The sequence below is a fragment of the Oryza glaberrima genome, chromosome 5 (genome assembly GCF_000147395.1).
Source record: "Oryza glaberrima chromosome 5, OglaRS2, whole genome shotgun sequence".
In the NCBI taxonomy this organism is placed as follows: domain Eukaryota; kingdom Viridiplantae; phylum Streptophyta; class Magnoliopsida; order Poales; family Poaceae; genus Oryza; species Oryza glaberrima.
The window spans coordinates 17,639,758-17,659,147 of record NC_068330.1 but is presented as its reverse complement, the minus strand read 5'-3'; the positions used below and the strand labels follow the sequence as shown (position 1 = coordinate 17,659,147).

Genomic DNA, 19,390 nt, shown 5'->3' with positions numbered 1-19,390 from the left:
CAGAAAAGAAATAAAAGAAGGCCAAAGAAAAAAGCAAAAATAAAATTGTATAATTACTAGGTTTGGATGCCGTCTGTAGAACCTTGTGTGCTATGTAACTTTTTTCTTTGTATTTTGGCATTTTCATCATATTGTGTCATAAATAAAGCAGGGCTTTCTTTTGTAGTTTGCCATCTCAATCTTGCACCGTGATGTTATAAAAAAACAAAATTAATTATTGTGCTACACGGTACTTTTGGCTGTGTTCGGCAGCAATCTTTCCCAACTCATCTTCATCGTCTTTTGCACGCACCCTTTTTAAATAGCTAAACAGTTACGAAAGTTGTTTTAAAAATTATATTAATTCATTTTTTAAAAAGTAGATAACACTTAATGAAGTGTGCGCTAATTATTTACTTCGTTTTACGTGCACGACAGATTAGTTCCAAACCTCACAATCTGAACACATCCTAAAACGTTTCGGGAAGAACGCATGCTAGCTGAGCAAAGGCTCTGTTTGAAACTTGCCGCCCGCAACCTTAGCTCTATAACTTGGCCGGTAGGAGGGCGAGGCTTTTGGGCCTATTTAGCACAGCTAGAGTTCAGCCAAACAGTTTCAGCTCTATCTAAAAGAGAGCGGAGCTGGGGTGGTGCTCTCTCACAAAATGAATTAGAGAGGTGGAGCTGGGTTTAGGCAGCTCTATAACTCCACTCCAGACTCAACTTCTGAAGCTAAATTTAAGAGTTGGGGCTCTATCTGCTACTCTTAATTTCCTAGACAATGATATGTTTGGGGAGGTTGCAGCGGAGCAGCACTTGTCGCTGGCGAGGAGCCCAGTTGCAACGAATGGGCCTTAGGTTGGGCCTTATTATGGGCTGTATGGGATCCTCCCTCTTGGGCCTAGTTTAGATGGGCCTCAAGATCCACATCTATGGCCTGAAGAACTTTTTGTCAAATTATGGCCCATCCAAAGAAGCTTTAGGAAATGTAATTAGTTCATTTTAGGTTCCTCATGTTGACGTCAACTTTGAAATTCATCCCTGAACCTCAATTTGCTAAACCAGTGTACTTGAGATTCCAAAGCAGTATAGTGCTCAGTTCCGACTGACGTGGTGGCTGAGTCAGCGTGAGATCCACATGTCAAGGCACTTCAATCTAATATAAAAAAACAAAAAAGGTGGACATATTAATGACACATTCTCCCCTTCTCCCTCTCTTTGTATGCCAGCCCAACCACTCCCCATTTTGCCGGCCATGTCGTTCCTCTCGACGTTGTTGTACGACCTCTCTGCCAGCGCTGAGCCCACCCTCGACCTGCACTCTCACCCTTCCTTCTCCAGTCCTCCTGATCCCGCTCACCAGTTGACCTAACAGCAGGCGGGTCGAAGGCCATCAAGGAGTTGCATCGACGTCAAAGGCGGAGGAGCGGCCGCCAGAGGCCATCCAGGAGCTGCATTGGCACCATTGTACATGCTAGCTTTGCTCATGGCGGTGACCATCTCGTTTCCGCTGCTGCTCCTGCTCAACATGACAGGAGTATTGTTCACGCCGCGCACTCCTCCTCTAGCTCCGTCCGCCTTAGCCAGCGCTGAGGATGGAGAGGACGCCGACTTTTTCTTCTTCCCCTTCCTGGCCCTCTACAAGAGTGTCCATGTCCTGCTGTTCATTGACACGGACACAGTGCCGACGTCAATGGACCTGGCCACCGACATTGCGTCTGGCCTTGTTGTCCTCCTCTGCTTGCCTAACCTCGCCAACCTCATGGTGGGGAAGCACAGCAGCGACTGGTGGTCGTGGTCTACCATGCAAGCACGTTCGTCACGGAGTCAGCAACCTCGTCGACCCCCTACTTCTGGAGGGAAGCGGCTGGTGCCACCGAAGACGCGAGACTTGGAGGCCGGCCACCCTTCTCCTTGCCGCCAGCCGGATGCAGCACACCACAAGCGGCCTGCCTTCATGAGGATGAGGAAGAGAGGGGAGATGGGGGAAGAGGAAAGAGTTGGTGCTAACATGCGGGGGCCACATGGGTCCCATACTAACTCAACACATACGACCAAAGTTAAGCACCACATTGGACAAAATCGGGAGCCATACTGCCTTGGGATAAAAGTTGATCTACTTTTGCAAGTTCGGGGACGGCTATACCTGGTATCGTAGTCTAGGGGTGAATTTCAAACTCCGCATCAAGTTAAGGGATCTGAACTAAACTTATTCATAGGAAATTTCCATCTCTACTCAGCCTACAAAGGTGTTCCCTCTTCCAATATAGTGAGTTAGTGACTTATCCATTTAATAACCAAAAACTAACCAACAATCCGAAATTCTGAATCATGAAATGATTACCTATGCAATTAGTTGTGCTTTAAATGGTACTCCCTCCATCCCATAATATAGCAATCTAGGACGGGACACTTCATAGTAAAACGAATCCAGACATGCTTCCTGTACTATGAAATGTATTATGAAATGTCACGTCCGGTACTAGGTTGCTATATTATGGGACGGATGGAGTAATAAGGAGACATATACAAGTATAATCGTATAAATGGTTTGTTTATCCTAAAGTACTTTATAACAATTACTATAAAATACTCATTCCACTCGTAAATATTTGATGTTTAGGATAAGCTTTAGCTAAACTTTTAAAATTTTAACCACCATTAACTTTTCAAATGCTTAACAAAAAATGGGATTCGATTTTGACTTCAAAGTACTATCATAATAACATATTTTCAAAAAGATTTTATAAACTTAATTCAATATAAACTAATAGCCAAAATTTTAATTTTTTTTACTAAATCCCATTCTAAACGTTAAAAAAAATTATGGCTGGAAGAAGTAACGAATCACATGTTTTTTCTTATCTTTTTAGGACGAGCTAAGTGTGCTTATCCATTAATTAGAGGGAATAAAGTAAATGGAACTATCAGAAGTACAAGGGAAAACAAAAGAAAAATTAAGCAAGGCAAGATACTTCACGGTTGCGAAGTACTTGCCAATTGCCAAAACATCATTATTATCAGAAAATTGTTTATATAGTCCTTATTTGAAAAGGAGGTAATATTTTCACCTCCTCTCCTAACATCCTAACCTTTTCTTTTCGCGTCAATTTCCAGTAAGGTTAAGCCAGCAACCAAAGGCCCAGTGAACAGCGAAATTCATTATTAAGTGAGTGGGTTGCCATGTTAGCATTGTTCCCAAGGTTGTGGCCAAGTATCTTCATATGCCTCCTTTTCTCTACAAGCCTTCAGATAACGGAGCTGCCTCCTTAGGTGCAATATCTGTCAATATAAATAGTAGCTCTACTTAGAATAGAAGGTAGTGTTTTTTTTTTTAATCATGAGATATGCTTGGAAGCCCCCTACTAAGGAATGAAAGCTTGATAGAAGGGGAAAAAGACATGTAGAAAGGTGTTTCCTTGAATTAACTGAAGTAATGGATCTTACGGTTCTTTTATGTGAAAGTAAAACTCAGAGCTGTGAAATAAAATATTGGGTCACTATGCTGGATGTTGGGTTTATGTGTAAACATTGATTTAGAAGATGACTATGTAGAAAAGCGTTATATGATTACTAGAGACCCTTGTTTATCTATACTACTTCAAATGTTAGTAGTGGTGGTGTCCATTCCCGCATCACCCCTACCACTAATATCTAAGCCTCACAGTCTATACTATTACACCACCTTTCAACAAGTCATCCTCCATTTCACTATTTGCTCATCCCAAATTTGAAAATCACCTACTTGTTTAATAAGAAAAATCACAGTACCACGCAAAAATTAATTAAGACTAAACAAGTGCTTATTAATTGATTTAATAAGCTAGCAACTTAATTTGTTTTCCGTGGAAAAAACATATTGGTACTTTGGTAGAGAGCAAAGGTAAACAATCAATGCAAGGTTCTAGGAGTGAGACAGCACACCTCCAGTTTAAGAGGATCAGGAAGATCGTCCGTAGAAACAAGGCTCTGAAATTCAGCTTTCAACTTCTCATCTTCAATGCACAACCATGTGCTAGGATGTAACGACAGCAATAGAACAGTTAGAATGTCTGTGTTTGATGGATAATTGACAGTTTCATTGCTCAGAGTTGAATTGCAGAAGCATGTTTCAGTCGAGGATATCGGTGAAAGCTTATCAACATGTCCATTGCCTTCAGATACCACTTTGCCTGTAATGACATTTTTAAGCCCCTCATCATTCACTTGTGTACATCCGGAACAAGTTTCACTGAAAAATAATCCATCTCTTGATGACAGATTCCCACTTAGCAATGCGGTTGCTTCACAGCACACACTGGCTGCAATCTGGGAAATGGAATCTTCGTCCGTTAAAGACGAGCAACTACAACAGGGCTGCTTAGAACATTGCAGTTTGTGGACCAGCTGAAAAAGCTTAGTATCACGGATTTGCTGTAGGACCTTTTCCTGCAAGCGAACATACAACATTAACTGGTTGAACAGAGGGAACAAAACTGACCCAACAACAGAAATGGAAAATTAAAATGACCTTCAGGAAAGGCATTTCGTTAGCCTCTTTACTTGGGCTGGATCCTCCTTCCTCTTGTCTCCTAACTTCAATGACCCATTTGATAAAATTTCCAGCATTGGGAGGAAGATGATTCACTAAACGGGAAAGAATTGTTAGGACATTGTCTACGCTGTTATCCCTCAAAAGATTTGGGACAACTTCTATGCAATACTTTGCCATGCTTTGCCAGCTTTCATCCCTGCAATTCTGCATAGCATTGAAAGGAATGAGAAAAAAAAATAGATCAAGGGTGACACTTGACACTTACATATTTGATTCACCAAGCATTGGCATGTTAATTTACCACTGCACGGATCAATAAAGGAGCTTCAGTATTCCTTGAGATAAGCATGAACCTACCAGATATGAAGATGCCGACATGTTAAACTCGCCAACTACAAACTAATTTGCCCATTTAGTCTAAACTGACACATCATTGCATAGTTTCAGGACAAAACACGTAGGTAGCGTGATATTAAGGCCAACATATTGCATATCTCAACTTCTCAAGAGCCCCAATGACCACGTTTAAGTGCTAGACGGACTGAGCATACACCCTACAGCATTGTCCAAATTTTCTTCATTAACGCTAAACGGACTGAGCATACACCCTACAGCATTGTCCAAATTTTCTTCATTAACAGTAATAAACTGATAATTGCAGAGCAGTGTTTCCTGATTCCTGATTCCTGACAGTCGATGAACACTAGATAACCCAAATTAATACAGTCGCTTAATCCAAGAGCTGCATTGTTACAAGACACTAATCCCAACGCTGCATACAAGAACCTCTAAAACACATTAGGGCCCTTTGAAACGTAGGATTTTAAAAACACAGGATTTCGATAGGAACGAGTTTTAAAAAAAACGAAGGATTTTGATAGGAATGGATTGAGGAATTCCATAGGATTCTATAGTGTCGGATCCTTTATTTCAAAGGACTATTTAGGGAAAATTCCTACAAGATTTGAGAAACACCCAAGGGTCTCCCGACTAGCTCCACAAGGTGGTGGGCTAGGCGACCTGGGTTCGAAGCCTCACCCCTTCTAATTATTTGATATTAGTTCATTACCTAATATTCGCGTCTTTTTAGTTCCTACAGGATTTGAAATTCTACAAAGTTCTAATGTTTTTCGTTCAGATCAAGGGGGGCCTTAATGTCCACAAGAGACAGGAAGATATACTAGAGAATATATACCCCCTGAGAAGCCCAGTTGCTTCATCAATCGTGTTCATGGCTTCCCAAAGAAGCGGCAGCGGAATCCAATGAGGAGGGTATTTGAAGCGAGCGACATCCAGGATCAGCGCCATGTCCTGCCCAGCATGGTAGCCGCCAATCGGCGAGAAATGCCCTGTTCCAGTCTGCATTGAATCCAAACAAACATCATTCGTTCAGAACGAACAGCAAACAGAAATCGTCGAATTCGAGTTCCGAGAGAGGTGCGGACGAGCAGGCAGCAACCTGGCCGAGAAGCTTCCGGTGGTAGGAGGCGACGAGATGGCAATCCTGGGAGGAGGCGCAGCGCAGGAGGTGGCGGCGGAGGTCGGCGAGCGTGGCCTGGGCGGCGCGGAAGGTGCGGACGTCGGCGCCGGAGCAGTGGGCGAGGCAGGCGACCTTGCCGAAGGTGATCCCCTCCGCCCTGACCGTGTCGAGGCGCTCGCAGCAGTCGAGCATGGACTCGTCGAACCACCGCCAGGGGCCCTTCCACCGCCGCCCCGGGTCGATGCGGAGCGCGTTGAGGACGACGGCGAGCGTGGCGAGGCCGCAGAAGGCCGGCTCCGACTGCGTCTGGAAGACGGAGACGAGGCTGAAGAACCCCTGCATGGTGCCCCCCTGGAGCGCCTCCGCGAACAGCCGCCGCCCCTCCGCCGACGCGAACTCCACCGCCGGCGGCGACGGCAGGGCGCGCCCGTACAGCGACGGCACCGCCGCCGCCTCCTGGTTGCTTTCCGCTCGGCTGCTTGGTTTTGACGCCATTGCGGCAAAAGCTTTCGTCTCGTCTCGTGTCGTGGATTCCGAGTATTCGACCTCGAGCAAAGGGAATGTGCATCGCATTCCCTCGGCAGGTGGTAATAGGCTGGATAGGGTAGGGCCCAAGAACCAAAAACCCAACGGCTCTCAACTCCGAAGCCGGAGAAGTCCAAGTTGGATAGTGCTTATTAAAAACGAAAAGAAAAGTAAAATCCATGCTATTATAATAATTTTTTTCAACAAACACATCCTTTTATTTGAACGATAGACTCCGAGAAGTCATTAGTCACCACTCACCAGGCGGTTTACATATCCCAATATTCCATATCCGAGGTGAGGGAATGATGAGAAAATTGATATTGCCGTCTTCAGAACGAGGTTTCGCTGGAATGTCGCTCTCAAATATGACTTCATTAAAATACCATTTTTCAAATGGAGCTAACTTATCGGAATGCCATTTCATCCATTTCTTATCGATAGATGATTTTTTTTCCTTGTTTTTTTTCGGTGATTTTACCAAAATACCCCTATGGATTCCATCCCTTCAGTTGCTTTTCTGTTCGTCAGTGGCAAGCCACCATCGCCATTTCTTCTCCGTTGCTCCTCCCCAAGCCTGCATTCTAACGCCGACACCATGCCCCCTTCCTCAATTTGCTCTAGGGGCGCCACTCCCTGCGCCCGCACTCACCCAGGAGGTCCACCCCGCGCCATCAATGCATTCTCCGATGCTGAACTCACCTCTAGGAGCAACCACGGTCGCACCAATCACAGCCACACGAGCATCTGTGCCTTCTACCCGAGCTCCTCCTTAGTCGCGTCGCTGTCGTGGACCTCCGCCCCCGTCGCACCGGTCACGCCCGTGCGGGCATCTGTGCCTTCTACCCGAGCTTCTCCTTAGTCGTGTCGCTGTCGTGGACCTCCGCCCCCGTTGCACCGGTCACGCCCGTGCGGGCATCTCCCGAACACGACGTCTCCAGCACCTCTGCTCTTCCCCTTCCTCGTTTCGCTTTGCTCTTCTCCCCTTCCTGCCATCATTCGCCATCTCCATCGCCAACGACCCTCTTTCTCACACATGTGGGTGGATAGGCCAACGCAAAAAGATCGGTGTATGTGTCAAAACATTTCCAAATCATATAAAATGGACAAAATGGCATTCTGGCTAGTTGGCTTCGTTTAAAAATAGCATTTTAACGAAATCACATTCGAAAGTAGCATTTCAACGAAACCCCACCCTAAAAATAGTACAATATCAATTTTCTCGGGAGGCAGAGGTGCTCGAGGCTTGGCCGACTTGGCCATGGCAGAGGTTGTCCAGCCATGGTGCACGGTAACAAGGCGTTGTCCAGAGCTGGCGTCACCCACGCAGTGCCTTCCTCCAAAAAATTGGTTATTTTTCTTTTGTGTCGAGGGGCTAAAACTATAAAGTTGCAGGGTCCTATAACAAATTTTATCAAAAAAAAAAAGATTAAAGCAACTTCACATATACTACCTCCGTCCCATATTACTTATCTTTTTGAGTTTTTGTTTGATAATGTTTGATCATTCGTCTTATTTAAAAAATTTTGGAATTATTATTTATTTTGTTTGTCATTTGCTTTATTGTAAAAGTACTTTACATATGACTTATCATTTTTTATATTTGCACTAGTTTTTCAAATAAAACGAATGGTCAAACGTTGCAAATAAAAAAAATCAAAAACGTCACCTATTATAGAACGGAGGGAGTATATAACTATGGATATGGCATATAAACACGAACAATATATTATATTTATAAAGAAAGCATCATATTGTTCGTGTCGTATCATAAATCACATGGCACAGAATTTATTCGGATACAAATGCAGGATTATTAAGAAGGCCACATCTCTATAGAGTCTGCTACTCCCTTCGTTATTATATATCCCATAATATAAGAGATTTTGAGTTTTTGCTTGCAACGTTTGACCACTCGTCTTATTCAAAATTTTTTGAAATTATTATTTATTTTATTTGTGACTTACTTTATTATCTACAGTACTTTAAGCACAACTTTTTGTTTTTTATATTTGCAAAAAAAATTTGAATAAGACGAGTGGTCAAACGTTGCAAACAAAAACTCAAAATCCCTTATATTGTGGGACGGAGGGAGTACGTGATACTCCATTAAGGCTGTGTTTAGTTCAGCGCAAAGTTTAGATTTTGGTTGAAATTAAAGATGATGTGACTACAAAGTTGTGTATGTATGACAGGTTGATGTGATGGGAAAGGGCTGAAGTTTGGATCCAAACTTTAGATCTAAACACAGCCTAAGACATCATCTGTCTTTCGCTGCTACTCTACCACAGGTTATATTGCGCTTGTTTTTTTTATTCTGGATTCTGGATCTTTATTTCCACACTTTTCAAGCTAATAAACAGCGCATTTCGAAAAAAATATTTTTTCTTCAAATACATTTTAAAACAACTTTACAACTATATACTAGTTGATTTATTCATCAATGCATTAACTTTTGTAGGATAAAGAGATGTATGGAAACTTTGGATATTATTTTGCACCTAAATAGGTCAAAGCTCCTCGAAAAAGAAAAAAAAATGTCGAGACACACCTGAACGGCTAGAATTTGTGGTTGGTTCGCAAAAATAGGTGCACTAGAGTTCATCGTATTCGGAAAGGAATAATGAAACTCGAAGACTAGTTTGTGTGGACTGTGGATTGTGGACCTACTATCAAATGGTTTCCGCGAAATATCCTGGTTCAGTGTTTGATCTTTTATGGAGTACCCGGCTATGGCGAGAAAAAAAATGACGGCTTTATATTATTATAATTTTTAAGAGATAATCCAAGAAATGCCATTGACAAGCGTCCAAATTCTAGAAATGCCATCGACAAGTGTGAGTTACAAGAAATACCATTGTACAAATGACTTTGTTCCAAAAATACCATCGCTGTTAAGGTTTTTGTGCCGTTAAGTTCTATAGGATGAACAGTGTATTTAACGGCGTAAAATGGACGAAACCCTAACGGCGATGGTATTTTTTGAACAAAATCGTTTGTACGATGGTATTTCTTGAAACTCACACTTGTCGATGGCATTTCTGGGACTTGGACGCTTGTCAATGGCATTTGTTGGATTATCTCAATTTTTAATCATAAAAAACTAGGGCATAGACTTCTTCTAGTTTTCAAGAATACCTAATAACTATTTTTCTTTGCGGGAAAAACAGGAAAAATATATTATTTATAAGGCAACATTTGCTACAGGACACCGAAAGATTGTGGCCTTTGCCGTGAGACACTCGAAGATCGTGTATTTGCTCATGAACACTGAAAAAAGTGGTAATTAGCTGCTGGACACTCCTCCCATTATTTTATTATTCCGGTCAAAATGGAGAGAGAAACTATGGTTAAAGACAAGTTTGCCTATGGGCCCACTTGTCGATCTCTCTTTCTCTGTTCTTCTTCTTCTTTCTTTATCTGTTCATCTCTTTCTCATTGCGCCGCCGCCGAGCTCCGCCATGGCCGAGCCATCGTGCGTCGTCGCCGTCGGCGGTGAACCCCGGGTCTAGTGTCGACCAAACGGAGCATCGTGCTCCTGCTGCACCGCCTCCTCGCCGTCGACGATGGGAGCAGATCATCACGTGCTCTAGCCTGAGAAGCTTCGGCGAGCTGCTCACGCGAGAGCTGAACACACGGCTGCAATTGAGCCCTGACACGTCCGTGCTGTCGTCATCGCCACTTCACTCCCTAGCAGTAGTAACGGCGGCGCACCCGGCATCGACGTCGACGCTCAACTACTACGCGACGTTGTTCGACGGCCTGCAGCGGAGCACGACGGAGCATGACGGCGCCGGCGGAACGCGTGCTGCTCGGGATGGAGATCCGCAGTGTGGTGGCATGCGAGGGGGCGGAGCGGGTGGAGCGGCATGAGTGGGAGTGACAGTGGTCAGCGCGGATGAAGGCAGCCGGGCTGGAGCGGGTGGGGCTGTGCTACAGCGGCGCCATGGAGGCGAGGAAGCTTCGCCGACCAAACTTTGCCAACCTCATCTGTGCTCTGGGATGTCGCCGTGCATCATTGCCGTCAGCGGCCCCCGCGATGCGCCGCCACCGCCCCGCCGTGGCTGAGCCATCTCGGCTCAGGCCGGCCGCCATCACGAGGAAGAATGGGAAAAGAAAAGAAGAGAGAGAGGAAGAACAGTACGTGTCCAGGGGCATTTTGGTACTTACACAGCTCTTCTCTCTCCATTTTGACCGGAAATAATAAAATAATGGGAGGAGTGTCCAACAGCTAATTACCACTTTTTTGCGGTGTCCACGAGCAAATACACGATATTCGGGTGTCTCACAGCAAAGGCCACAATCTTTCAGTGTTCTGTAGCAAATTTTGCCTATTCATAAGGAAAGTCCACATCAAGAAGATGTGAAATGAGATTGCAGCTGTTATCAGGCCAGAAAGAGGTTACGGCCTTACATCTGCCCTTGTTTGGAAGAAAATGACTAACGCTATTTTGATATAAATTAGAAGTTTGGTTGAAATTAAAACGATGTGACGGAAAAGTTGAAAGTTTGTGTGTAGGAAAGTTTTGATGTGATGAAAAAGTTGGAAGTTTGAAGAAAAATTTTGGAACTAAACTCGGCCATCGATGAACTTTAATGACTTTGATCTCCCTGTTACTTGACACGAGGTCACACACCTCCTTGACTATGTAAAATCAAATATGTTTTTATTATATTCTGTTATGAACAATAGGCATTGGAGATTATTGGTTTTGATATTTGAAATTTATCTGTGAAGTGGTTTTGGAGATGATTGGATTTCACAGGTGATCTACAGGTACTGCTGATTGGGTCCGGTCAGACCGGCACGGGTTACCGGTCATACCGGCGGTGATCGAGCGACCAGACCGGCCAGCCCGCGGTCTGACCGGCCAACGCTGTGTCGATTTCGGTTTCGGGTTGTTTGTTTGGGTATCCATGATTGTTTCATGATTATGGCTTCTAGATGGATACTATGCGTATGTAATACTGTTGTTTGCTACTAATGAGTCAAGTTAGGGATAGCCTGGTCTCGGAATATGGTTTCTTTGTTTGTTCTATGTGTAGGTGACTCGAGATGCCGGGAGAGTATTTGCGGTGATGGACCGGGAGTCGGCTTGGGGATAAGACGACGTTTGTGGTGGTTAGAGATGATGCGGAGTCGAATTTGGAAGGAGTCAAAATTTGGTATGATTGGTTATGTAAAGTTTGTTTCTTGTACTATATGGTTTCCTATGGGGATTAGGACTTCTAGTATGAGATTGGTTCGTGGCTTTAGGCTGTCTACCTTGGGTATAAATAAAGAGGGAGCGTGAGACTTCCCGGTATCGCTTTTGAGAGCAATAGAGTTGATAGTTGAGTTAGGGTTTCGAGTTTAGTCGAGATTTTTGTAAGGAGTGCTGTTGATGCACTTTGTAAATACAGAGAGAATCAATAAAGTCATCATCCATTTTAAGAGTTCTTCGATTTGTGTTTCACCGGGTTTCGGCGGTCAGACCGGCGGGTGACCCGCGGTTAGACCGACGGCGGCAACAGGGAGCGGCAGGCAATCTCGGTGGTTCGACCGGAGTTCGATCTCGGTCAAATCGACGTTCATCAGGCGGTTAGACCGGCGCATACACTTCGGTCAGACCGCGATCCGTCGAATTTGAGGGTAACTTTTATTTCCGCTAAAAGTTTTGGTTTTTGGGCATACCAACCATTCACCCCCCCCCCCCCCCCCTCTGGTTGGCTTAGTTCTGATGTTTCGATCCTACAGACTAGAAAGGCTAATAACTATTTAATGTGCTATGCGGATGAAAATATATGAAATATAATAGCTACACAAAGTTTTTTCCCAATATAGCTTCACTTTGGGCCATGTTTTATTATCGATGTTTCGCTTTGTACCACCCTTTAACCAATATTTTCATCATACATAATCTTGTTTTGGTTTCACTTTGGATCATCCGACTCTCTTCTCAAGTATATGAATGACCTCGAGTATACCAGCTGCTATTCGTGAATAAACTGGCTGCTATTCATCAATAACTTCCTCAGCTGTATGTAGACCGCTTCTTTGACATATGATAAATTGTATGTAGATGAATAAAAGAGTTGACGGTGATTCAAAATGCCACATAGGTAAAATTACCCGGCCCAAAGTAAAAATATTAGTTGAAGGCTGATCCAAAGCGAAACATCGACAATAAAATGTGTCCTAGAGTGAAATTTACTCTATATTACTTAGTTTAATTTTTTTAATGTGTTAAGAATAAAATTAGCCAGAAGTCTATACTTAATGCCAAGTTTGGATTTATTTTTTATGTACAATAAACAATTTGTCGCAAACTTTATGTTCAGAGATGTTAAACTAAATTTACACAATTTGTGCCATCTTCTCTATTGTATCGGTCCCAACTTTTCCACCGTCTCCGTTACTACATGACCCTCTTATCTTACTCTTATTTTTCATTAGTGTGCTTGCTTTGAAAGGATATGTGTTTATGAGTTTTAAATTTTGAATTAAACCAATACCTCCACAAATTATTATGAAATTGTCCTAAATTTAGCTATTTTACCATGCAAATTTTGAAGTGTTAGTATAATATATACAATTTGTTGTACCCAATATTAATTTACTCGTAGGGTCTTGATAAAAAGTACAATACAATACTATTTTTATGGATTGTTTTTCATATTATACCATAATTGGGTGGGGCGTGTACAGTAGCAAGCATGGTCAGTGCTCAGCGGAAAGCCATGACGATGGTTTCAACCATCCAAGGGGGTCCGTTCCGTTCGTCCCCGCCACGGTCACGTCATGTGTGAAATCAGCCGAACCATTCCGAGGGCCCAGTGGTCGTTCAACGCTTCCCACTTGCCCCCATAAATCTGTTTGACTAGAAAATAAGCGCGCCAAACGGCGCGTTTTATTTATAACCTGTGTATTTCTGGATATGTTTGTATTGTACATTTAACTCTATTTTTTATGTTTGCGTTTAAATCTACATTTGATCGTTAATCTTGTTTAAAAAATATGTGGTTATCATTTGTTTTGTTTTGATTAATATTGTTATTAATGTTATTTTGAATATGACTATATTTTTACATATTTACATAAAAATCTTAAATAAGATGAATGGTCAGACATATATTTAAATATCAACGTTATCTAACTAAATGAATAAAATAATTAATTTATGCTAATCATGTTGATGACAATTTATTGTACTTTCAATAACTTTATTAAAATTGATGGTTTCAAAAGTAATACTACAAAATAAGCATATTTTTATTGCTTATATATATATTAAAGAGAGAATTTAGTGTATATGAGTTCGAAAGACGACTGCGTTCGTTCTGGTTTCCAGCTCCCCGTCTCGTTTTTCACGCGCACGCTTACTAAACTGCTAAAAGATGTGTTTTTATGAAAAGTTTCTATACGAAAGTTGCTTAAAAAAATCATATTGATCTATTTTTGAAAAAAATAATAGCTAATACTAGGTCCCGTTCTTTTCTCCAACAAGAGTTGGATGAAGATTAAGATTTTCGTGGTACGGTTTTCAAATTGCTAAATGATACGTTTCATGCGAAAACTTTCTATATAAAAGTTACTCTAAAATATCATATTAATCTAAGTTTGTAATAATTAAAACGCAATCTAGTATCACCTCGTTGTATGTAAAAAACTTAATATTCATCTTCAGGAGAAAAGAACACCACCTTAATTAATCACGTGCTAATGGATCACTCCGTTTTCTGTGCACACTATTCTAGATAGAACCTCCAGCAACAAACAGATCGCTAAGTGGCTAAAAAGAGTGCTAACTCAGTGCGATGGATCCTGCATGCATTCCACGTTTCATTATGTACTCTCTTTCTATCATTATCCTCTCTACCCAAGTCACCAACTCACCACCATTGCTCTCTACATCGCCTCTCGTTTGGGAAGACAACTTCCACACTCCTAGCCATAGCGGCATACACGGATGCATCTAGCGCAACCACCGCAGCACCGCTCCGCCGCTCCCTCATCTCGATCGCCCGACGGAGACCTGGACCGAGGAGGTGACCGTCGCCGGCGCATCCCCGGCTTCCCCACACGAGTGACGACTGCGCCTGTGCATCTCCCGACTCGGCTGTATTCTCTTGTCCCTCCACGGATCCACTCCCGAAGATGCTTGCTTGCTGTTGCTGAAGATACGTGCTGGTTGGTGCTGCTAATGCATTCTTGATGTTCTTGTGTACCTGTATAGTGTGTCCGTGGATCCGGCCGCATAGATCGAGCAGCCATCGCCCCCTCCTCCTCCTCATCGCCCAAAACAGGTGACACCGTGCCGGCGGCAGCCTGCGGCACTGTGAGTAGGGAGATGGAGATAGTAATCTATTTTTTCTTGCGATTGTTTTCTGGGACTTTTTTTCTCCAATACTTCGGACTTTTCTAGATGAGATCACACGTTTGTAAAAAACCCCTCTCAAAACTTGTAATTTACATTTAGGTCCACATAACGGTTTTTCACCGTCGATACGTCATCTAACGGCTGTGGATAGGTGCGTATACGTCGCACTTTGTACAGCCAAGAATCAGGAGGAGAGCTCCACAAGAGATGCCATGTGGCCCAATTAGAAGCCTGGGATCTGACCCTGAAATCGGTTTATAAGATTTGACCCGACTAATCCCTGCAAGTTCACACCCCCTACCTCGGTAACCAAGGAACTATTCCATCCGTACACAAATATAATCACTCAATATCTACTAATATAATAATTTATAATACTAATCTCATTATCATCTTCAGTAGAAACGAACACCATCTAATTATCCTATCAATCACTTCTCATTTAATCTTTTTTCATCTTACCCTCAATCATTCTTACACTTTTATCTACTCCCTCCGGTTTCATTTTAATTGACGTTTTGGACAATAACACGGACTATAAAATATATCTTGGATCTTATTTTTCTATTATAATATATACATTAAATAAATACATGTTTGCTGTTATTATAGTGCTTTGAAAGACAAATCTATATATGTTGTTCTAATTTCTTTAAACTAAATATTTTTAAAGTTATTAATGGTCAAAATTATAAAAGTTTGATCCCAACCTTATCCAAAACGTTAATTATTATGGAACCGGAGGGAGTACTCCTCATGACATAAAGATCTTTTCTCCTCTATTTTACTCTTTTCTAAATAATCTAAAAAATATCTACCGTATATTATCATTTCAATGCCGTCAATTGAGCGGCGCCGATGTCCACTGCCCAGTGAGATGGTGAGCTCGTCTCGGTTTTGTGGAGACCAAAACAGAAGAAGAGAGGAAAGGTTGAATGAAAAACCATGGTCTTTGATCGTTGCTGTTCATTTAGCATGGAATGGGAGCTATAAATTTTCATTAGAAAGCTTAGTTGGTGCTTAAGCACAGGAATTTTGCGATAAGCGCTTTCAGATTATACAAAGAAAATATCATATCTTGTGTTTTTTTAAAATACATAGGCTAGGTGACAAAAAGATTGCGATAGTATCATTAGCATATTTATAGTTCTCGGACCTAAAAAAATGGACTTCGTTTTATAGTTTTTTACTATATCTACATAGACTAGGGGCATGTTTAGTTCCCAAACAAAATTTTTCACGCTGTCACATGGAATGTTTGGATACATGCATGGAGTATTAAATGTAGACAAATAAAAAACCAATTACACAGTTCGCCAGGAAATTACGAGACGAATCTTTTAAGCCTAATTGCGTTATGATTTGACAATGTAGTGCTACAGTAAATATTTGCTAATGATAGACTGATTAGGCTTAATAAATTCGTCTCGCTGTTTTCTGTCGGAATCTGTAATTTGTTTTGTTATTAGACTACGTTTAATACTTAAAATATGTATCCGTATATCCGATGTGATATATAAGGGCAAAAAAAATTTTGCCAACTAAACAAGGTCTAGGTGAACGTAGCTCAGTTTGGTGCAGAATATCAAGAATGTAACAATTCACCGGCAACCATGGCTTTCGTGCTCGCTTTGGTGAAGCCATATGCTTCATGGTGGACATCCCCTCTAGCAATTAGCAAAGGTGAGGGGAATATAACAATTTTTAAATACTACTAACATTGTGTGAAAGCACCAACCGAATTTTACAAAGTTGGTTTAATATCGAAAGCGCTTAGATACGCGCCTAAACCTTCTACTTTGCCTAATATAGGTGTAAAATCTTTCTCAAGCTAATTTTACTTTTGGTGAATAGTCAAAACACACGAAATACTGGTAGTATCAGCTTCCCCATAATAAATGGGTGAGATTAATCTAACAATACTAACATGCAACCCAAATGGTTTAATTAATGCTCCGTTGGAAAAAAAAACCTCAATCACATTCTATTCGAAGCACTTTTTTTCTTAATTTCTACAAATCTGATTTCTTCATGGTTCTTACAAAATAGATGTTGTCCAAACGTGGGCTCGCCTTTTCTTCCGATAAAATCCATCTAATTCCCTTGTTTTATTGGGCTAGTTTGAAACAAACTAATTTTAAAAGAAATATATTAAGCGTATGTTTTTAATAGTTAAATGAATAAATAGCTGAATAATTATGTGATACAAATGAATCACTCCTTCAATTCTAAAATATAACAAGTTTTATTTAGATACTAACAATTATATTTTAAGACAGAGATAGCAACTCTTATAAAATTTAAAATATATTTAAAATAAATTATATATATATAAATAATATTTTTAATTACCAAATTCACATCCTTGATAAGTTTCAGGAAGCACGCCGCATTAATCCATTCATGCTTCTCTACCAAGTAGAATGGGACTGTTTGGTTGGTAACCAAATTTGGCAGCCATATTACCATACAAAATGGGAAAATGTACTAATTCCCACCCCACCCCCCTCTCGAACTATCGCGGTCGATCGAATTGCACCCCCGAACCACAAAAATAGACATTCTTCACCCCAACAATGCAAACCGGACGAATTACCCTCCTCGACCCAATCCGCGGTAGTTTTGGTCTACATGGCGTACGCGCGGCATTCCAGTTAGCATTCTATTTATTAAAAAAAATGTGGGACCCACCTGCCATACACTCATACTCTCTCTTCTCTTTCTCACTCTCTCTCTCTCTCCCATCGTCGGCGCAGGATCTGGGTGTGCAGGAGACAGCAGCCACGGAGGAGTTGGCCGGCGGTTGAGGTGGGGGCGCCGTCGGAGAGGCGCGGCGGAGGGGGCCCAACGGGCGGTGGATGGCCACGGGGCCGAGGCAGGGCCGGACGTCGGAGGGTTGCGGGGGCTGGGTCCGCCGCCCCAAGCTCCGTCCTTCCCCGCCACCCTCGTCCTCCCCGCACGCATGCCATCGAGAGGGAGGGGGCCCGAGCTCCGTCCGCCCCCACCGCCGTCCCGCTGCCCTCGTCCTCCTCGCGCGCACGCCACCGAGAGAGAGGGGGAAGCCGCGCCGAGCTCCGTCCGCCCCAAGCTTCGTCTGCCCGCACGCCGCCGAGAGGGAGGGGGGAAGCCGTGCCGAGCGGCCGCCTCCTCATCTGCTGCTGCCGCCGCCGCCACCGCTCCGTGTCCCCCGCTGCCGCCGACCCATGAGAGAGAGAGGAAGAGTGAGACAGAGAGTGAGAGAGAAGAGAGAGTATGAGTGTATGACAGGTGGGTCCTATATATTTTTTTTTATAAATAGAATGCTGACTGGACTGTCACGCGTACGCCACGTAGACCAAAACCACCGCGGATTGGGTCGAGGGGGTAATTCGTCCGGTTTGCATAGTTGGGGGTGCAGAATGTCCGTTTTGTAGTTCAGGGGTGCAATATGGTCGACCGTGATAATTAGGGGGGTAATTCGTAATTTTTCCTACAAAATGTGACCAACAAACCGTTCATCATAAGTGTGACAACATTTTGACTAGAAGCTAAGTCTATGACATACAGATCCAATAGATAAGTGTGTTGTATCATAACTATGCTAACCAACTAAAATCTAGACTAATAAATTATGATATATCAAAGCTTTGGCGTGGCAACGTTTGACAGACAATCAAACAACTTCTGCATGCCCTAGCTCTTTTTTTTTAAAGGAAATGCCCTAACTCTTGATATTTTCGTCCTATAATATTGATATTTAGTACTTGTCGGTAATATGGGCCCGGGGGTATCATGTTTAGAGGGAGGAGGCTGCCCCCCAATGCCACGTGGCCCTTCCCCAAGGGGAGTCGGGCCCGAGGTGGGGTGGTGGCCACTCCTTCCCAAAAACTAGTCGGAGAAGGCTGCCCCCAATGCCACGTGGCCCTCCCCCAAGGGGAGTCAGGCCCAAGGTGGGGTGGCGGCCACTCCATCCCAAAGACTAGTCGAAGGAGGCTGCCCCCCGATGCCACGTGGCCCTCCCCTCCGGAGGGGAGTCAGACCCGAGGTGGGGTGGCAGCCACTCCTTCCCAAATACTAATCGGAGGAGGCTGCCCCCCGATGCCACGTGGCCCTCCCCCGAGGGGGGGAGTCAGGCCCGAGGTAGGGTGGCGGCCACTCCTTCCTAGAGACTGGATGGAGGAGGCTGCCCCCCGATGCCACGTGGCCCTCCCCCGAGGGGAGTCAGGCCCGAGGTGGGGCGGCGGCCACTCCTTGGCCGAGACTAGAGGGAGAAGGCTGCCCTAGGCGCCACATGGCCCTCCCCCGAGGGGGGATCGGGCCCGAGGTCGGGCGGCGGTGGCCCCCTCCCGTGACTAGGGGTCGGGCTCCCCCGACCCCCTCTCTAGGTCACCACGTATAGGTGCCTACCTACCCGCATTTATGGCGACTCGAGCGGTCGTGCCACGCCGCATTTAATGCGGTGTGCAGTGTACTCAACCGGTTTGTGACCGGTCGAATGACCGATGGGACTGGCTACTAGTGCGCCTGTGTGCT

General features: G+C 43.5%; 1 protein-coding gene across 4 annotated transcripts; it reads right to left on the bottom strand.

Moving 5' to 3' along the window:
• Positions 1-2,867: 2,867 nt before the first annotated feature.
• LOC127773120 (glutathione gamma-glutamylcysteinyltransferase 1-like) lies at positions 2,868-6,566 on the bottom strand. 4 transcript variants are annotated; one of them, XM_052299145.1, is made up of 6 exons: positions 5,973-6,566; positions 5,709-5,872; positions 4,815-4,866; positions 4,490-4,717; positions 3,904-4,407; positions 2,868-3,261 (listed from the first exon to the last, which is right to left on the bottom strand). In XM_052299145.1, exons 1-6 carry the CDS (start codon positions 6,564-6,566, stop codon positions 3,166-3,168), a joined length of 1,638 nt encoding a protein of 545 aa, XP_052155105.1. In that variant the 3' UTR covers positions 2,868-3,165. The 4 variants fall into 4 exon arrangements, with proteins under 4 accessions (XP_052155105.1, XP_052155106.1, XP_052155107.1 ...); XM_052299146.1 differs by having other exon boundaries at positions 4,490-4,605; positions 4,779-4,816; positions 5,973-6,553; XM_052299147.1 differs by lacking the exon at positions 4,815-4,866 and having other exon boundaries at positions 4,490-4,605; positions 4,683-4,717; positions 5,973-6,553.
• Positions 6,567-19,390: the final 12,824 nt, after the last annotated feature.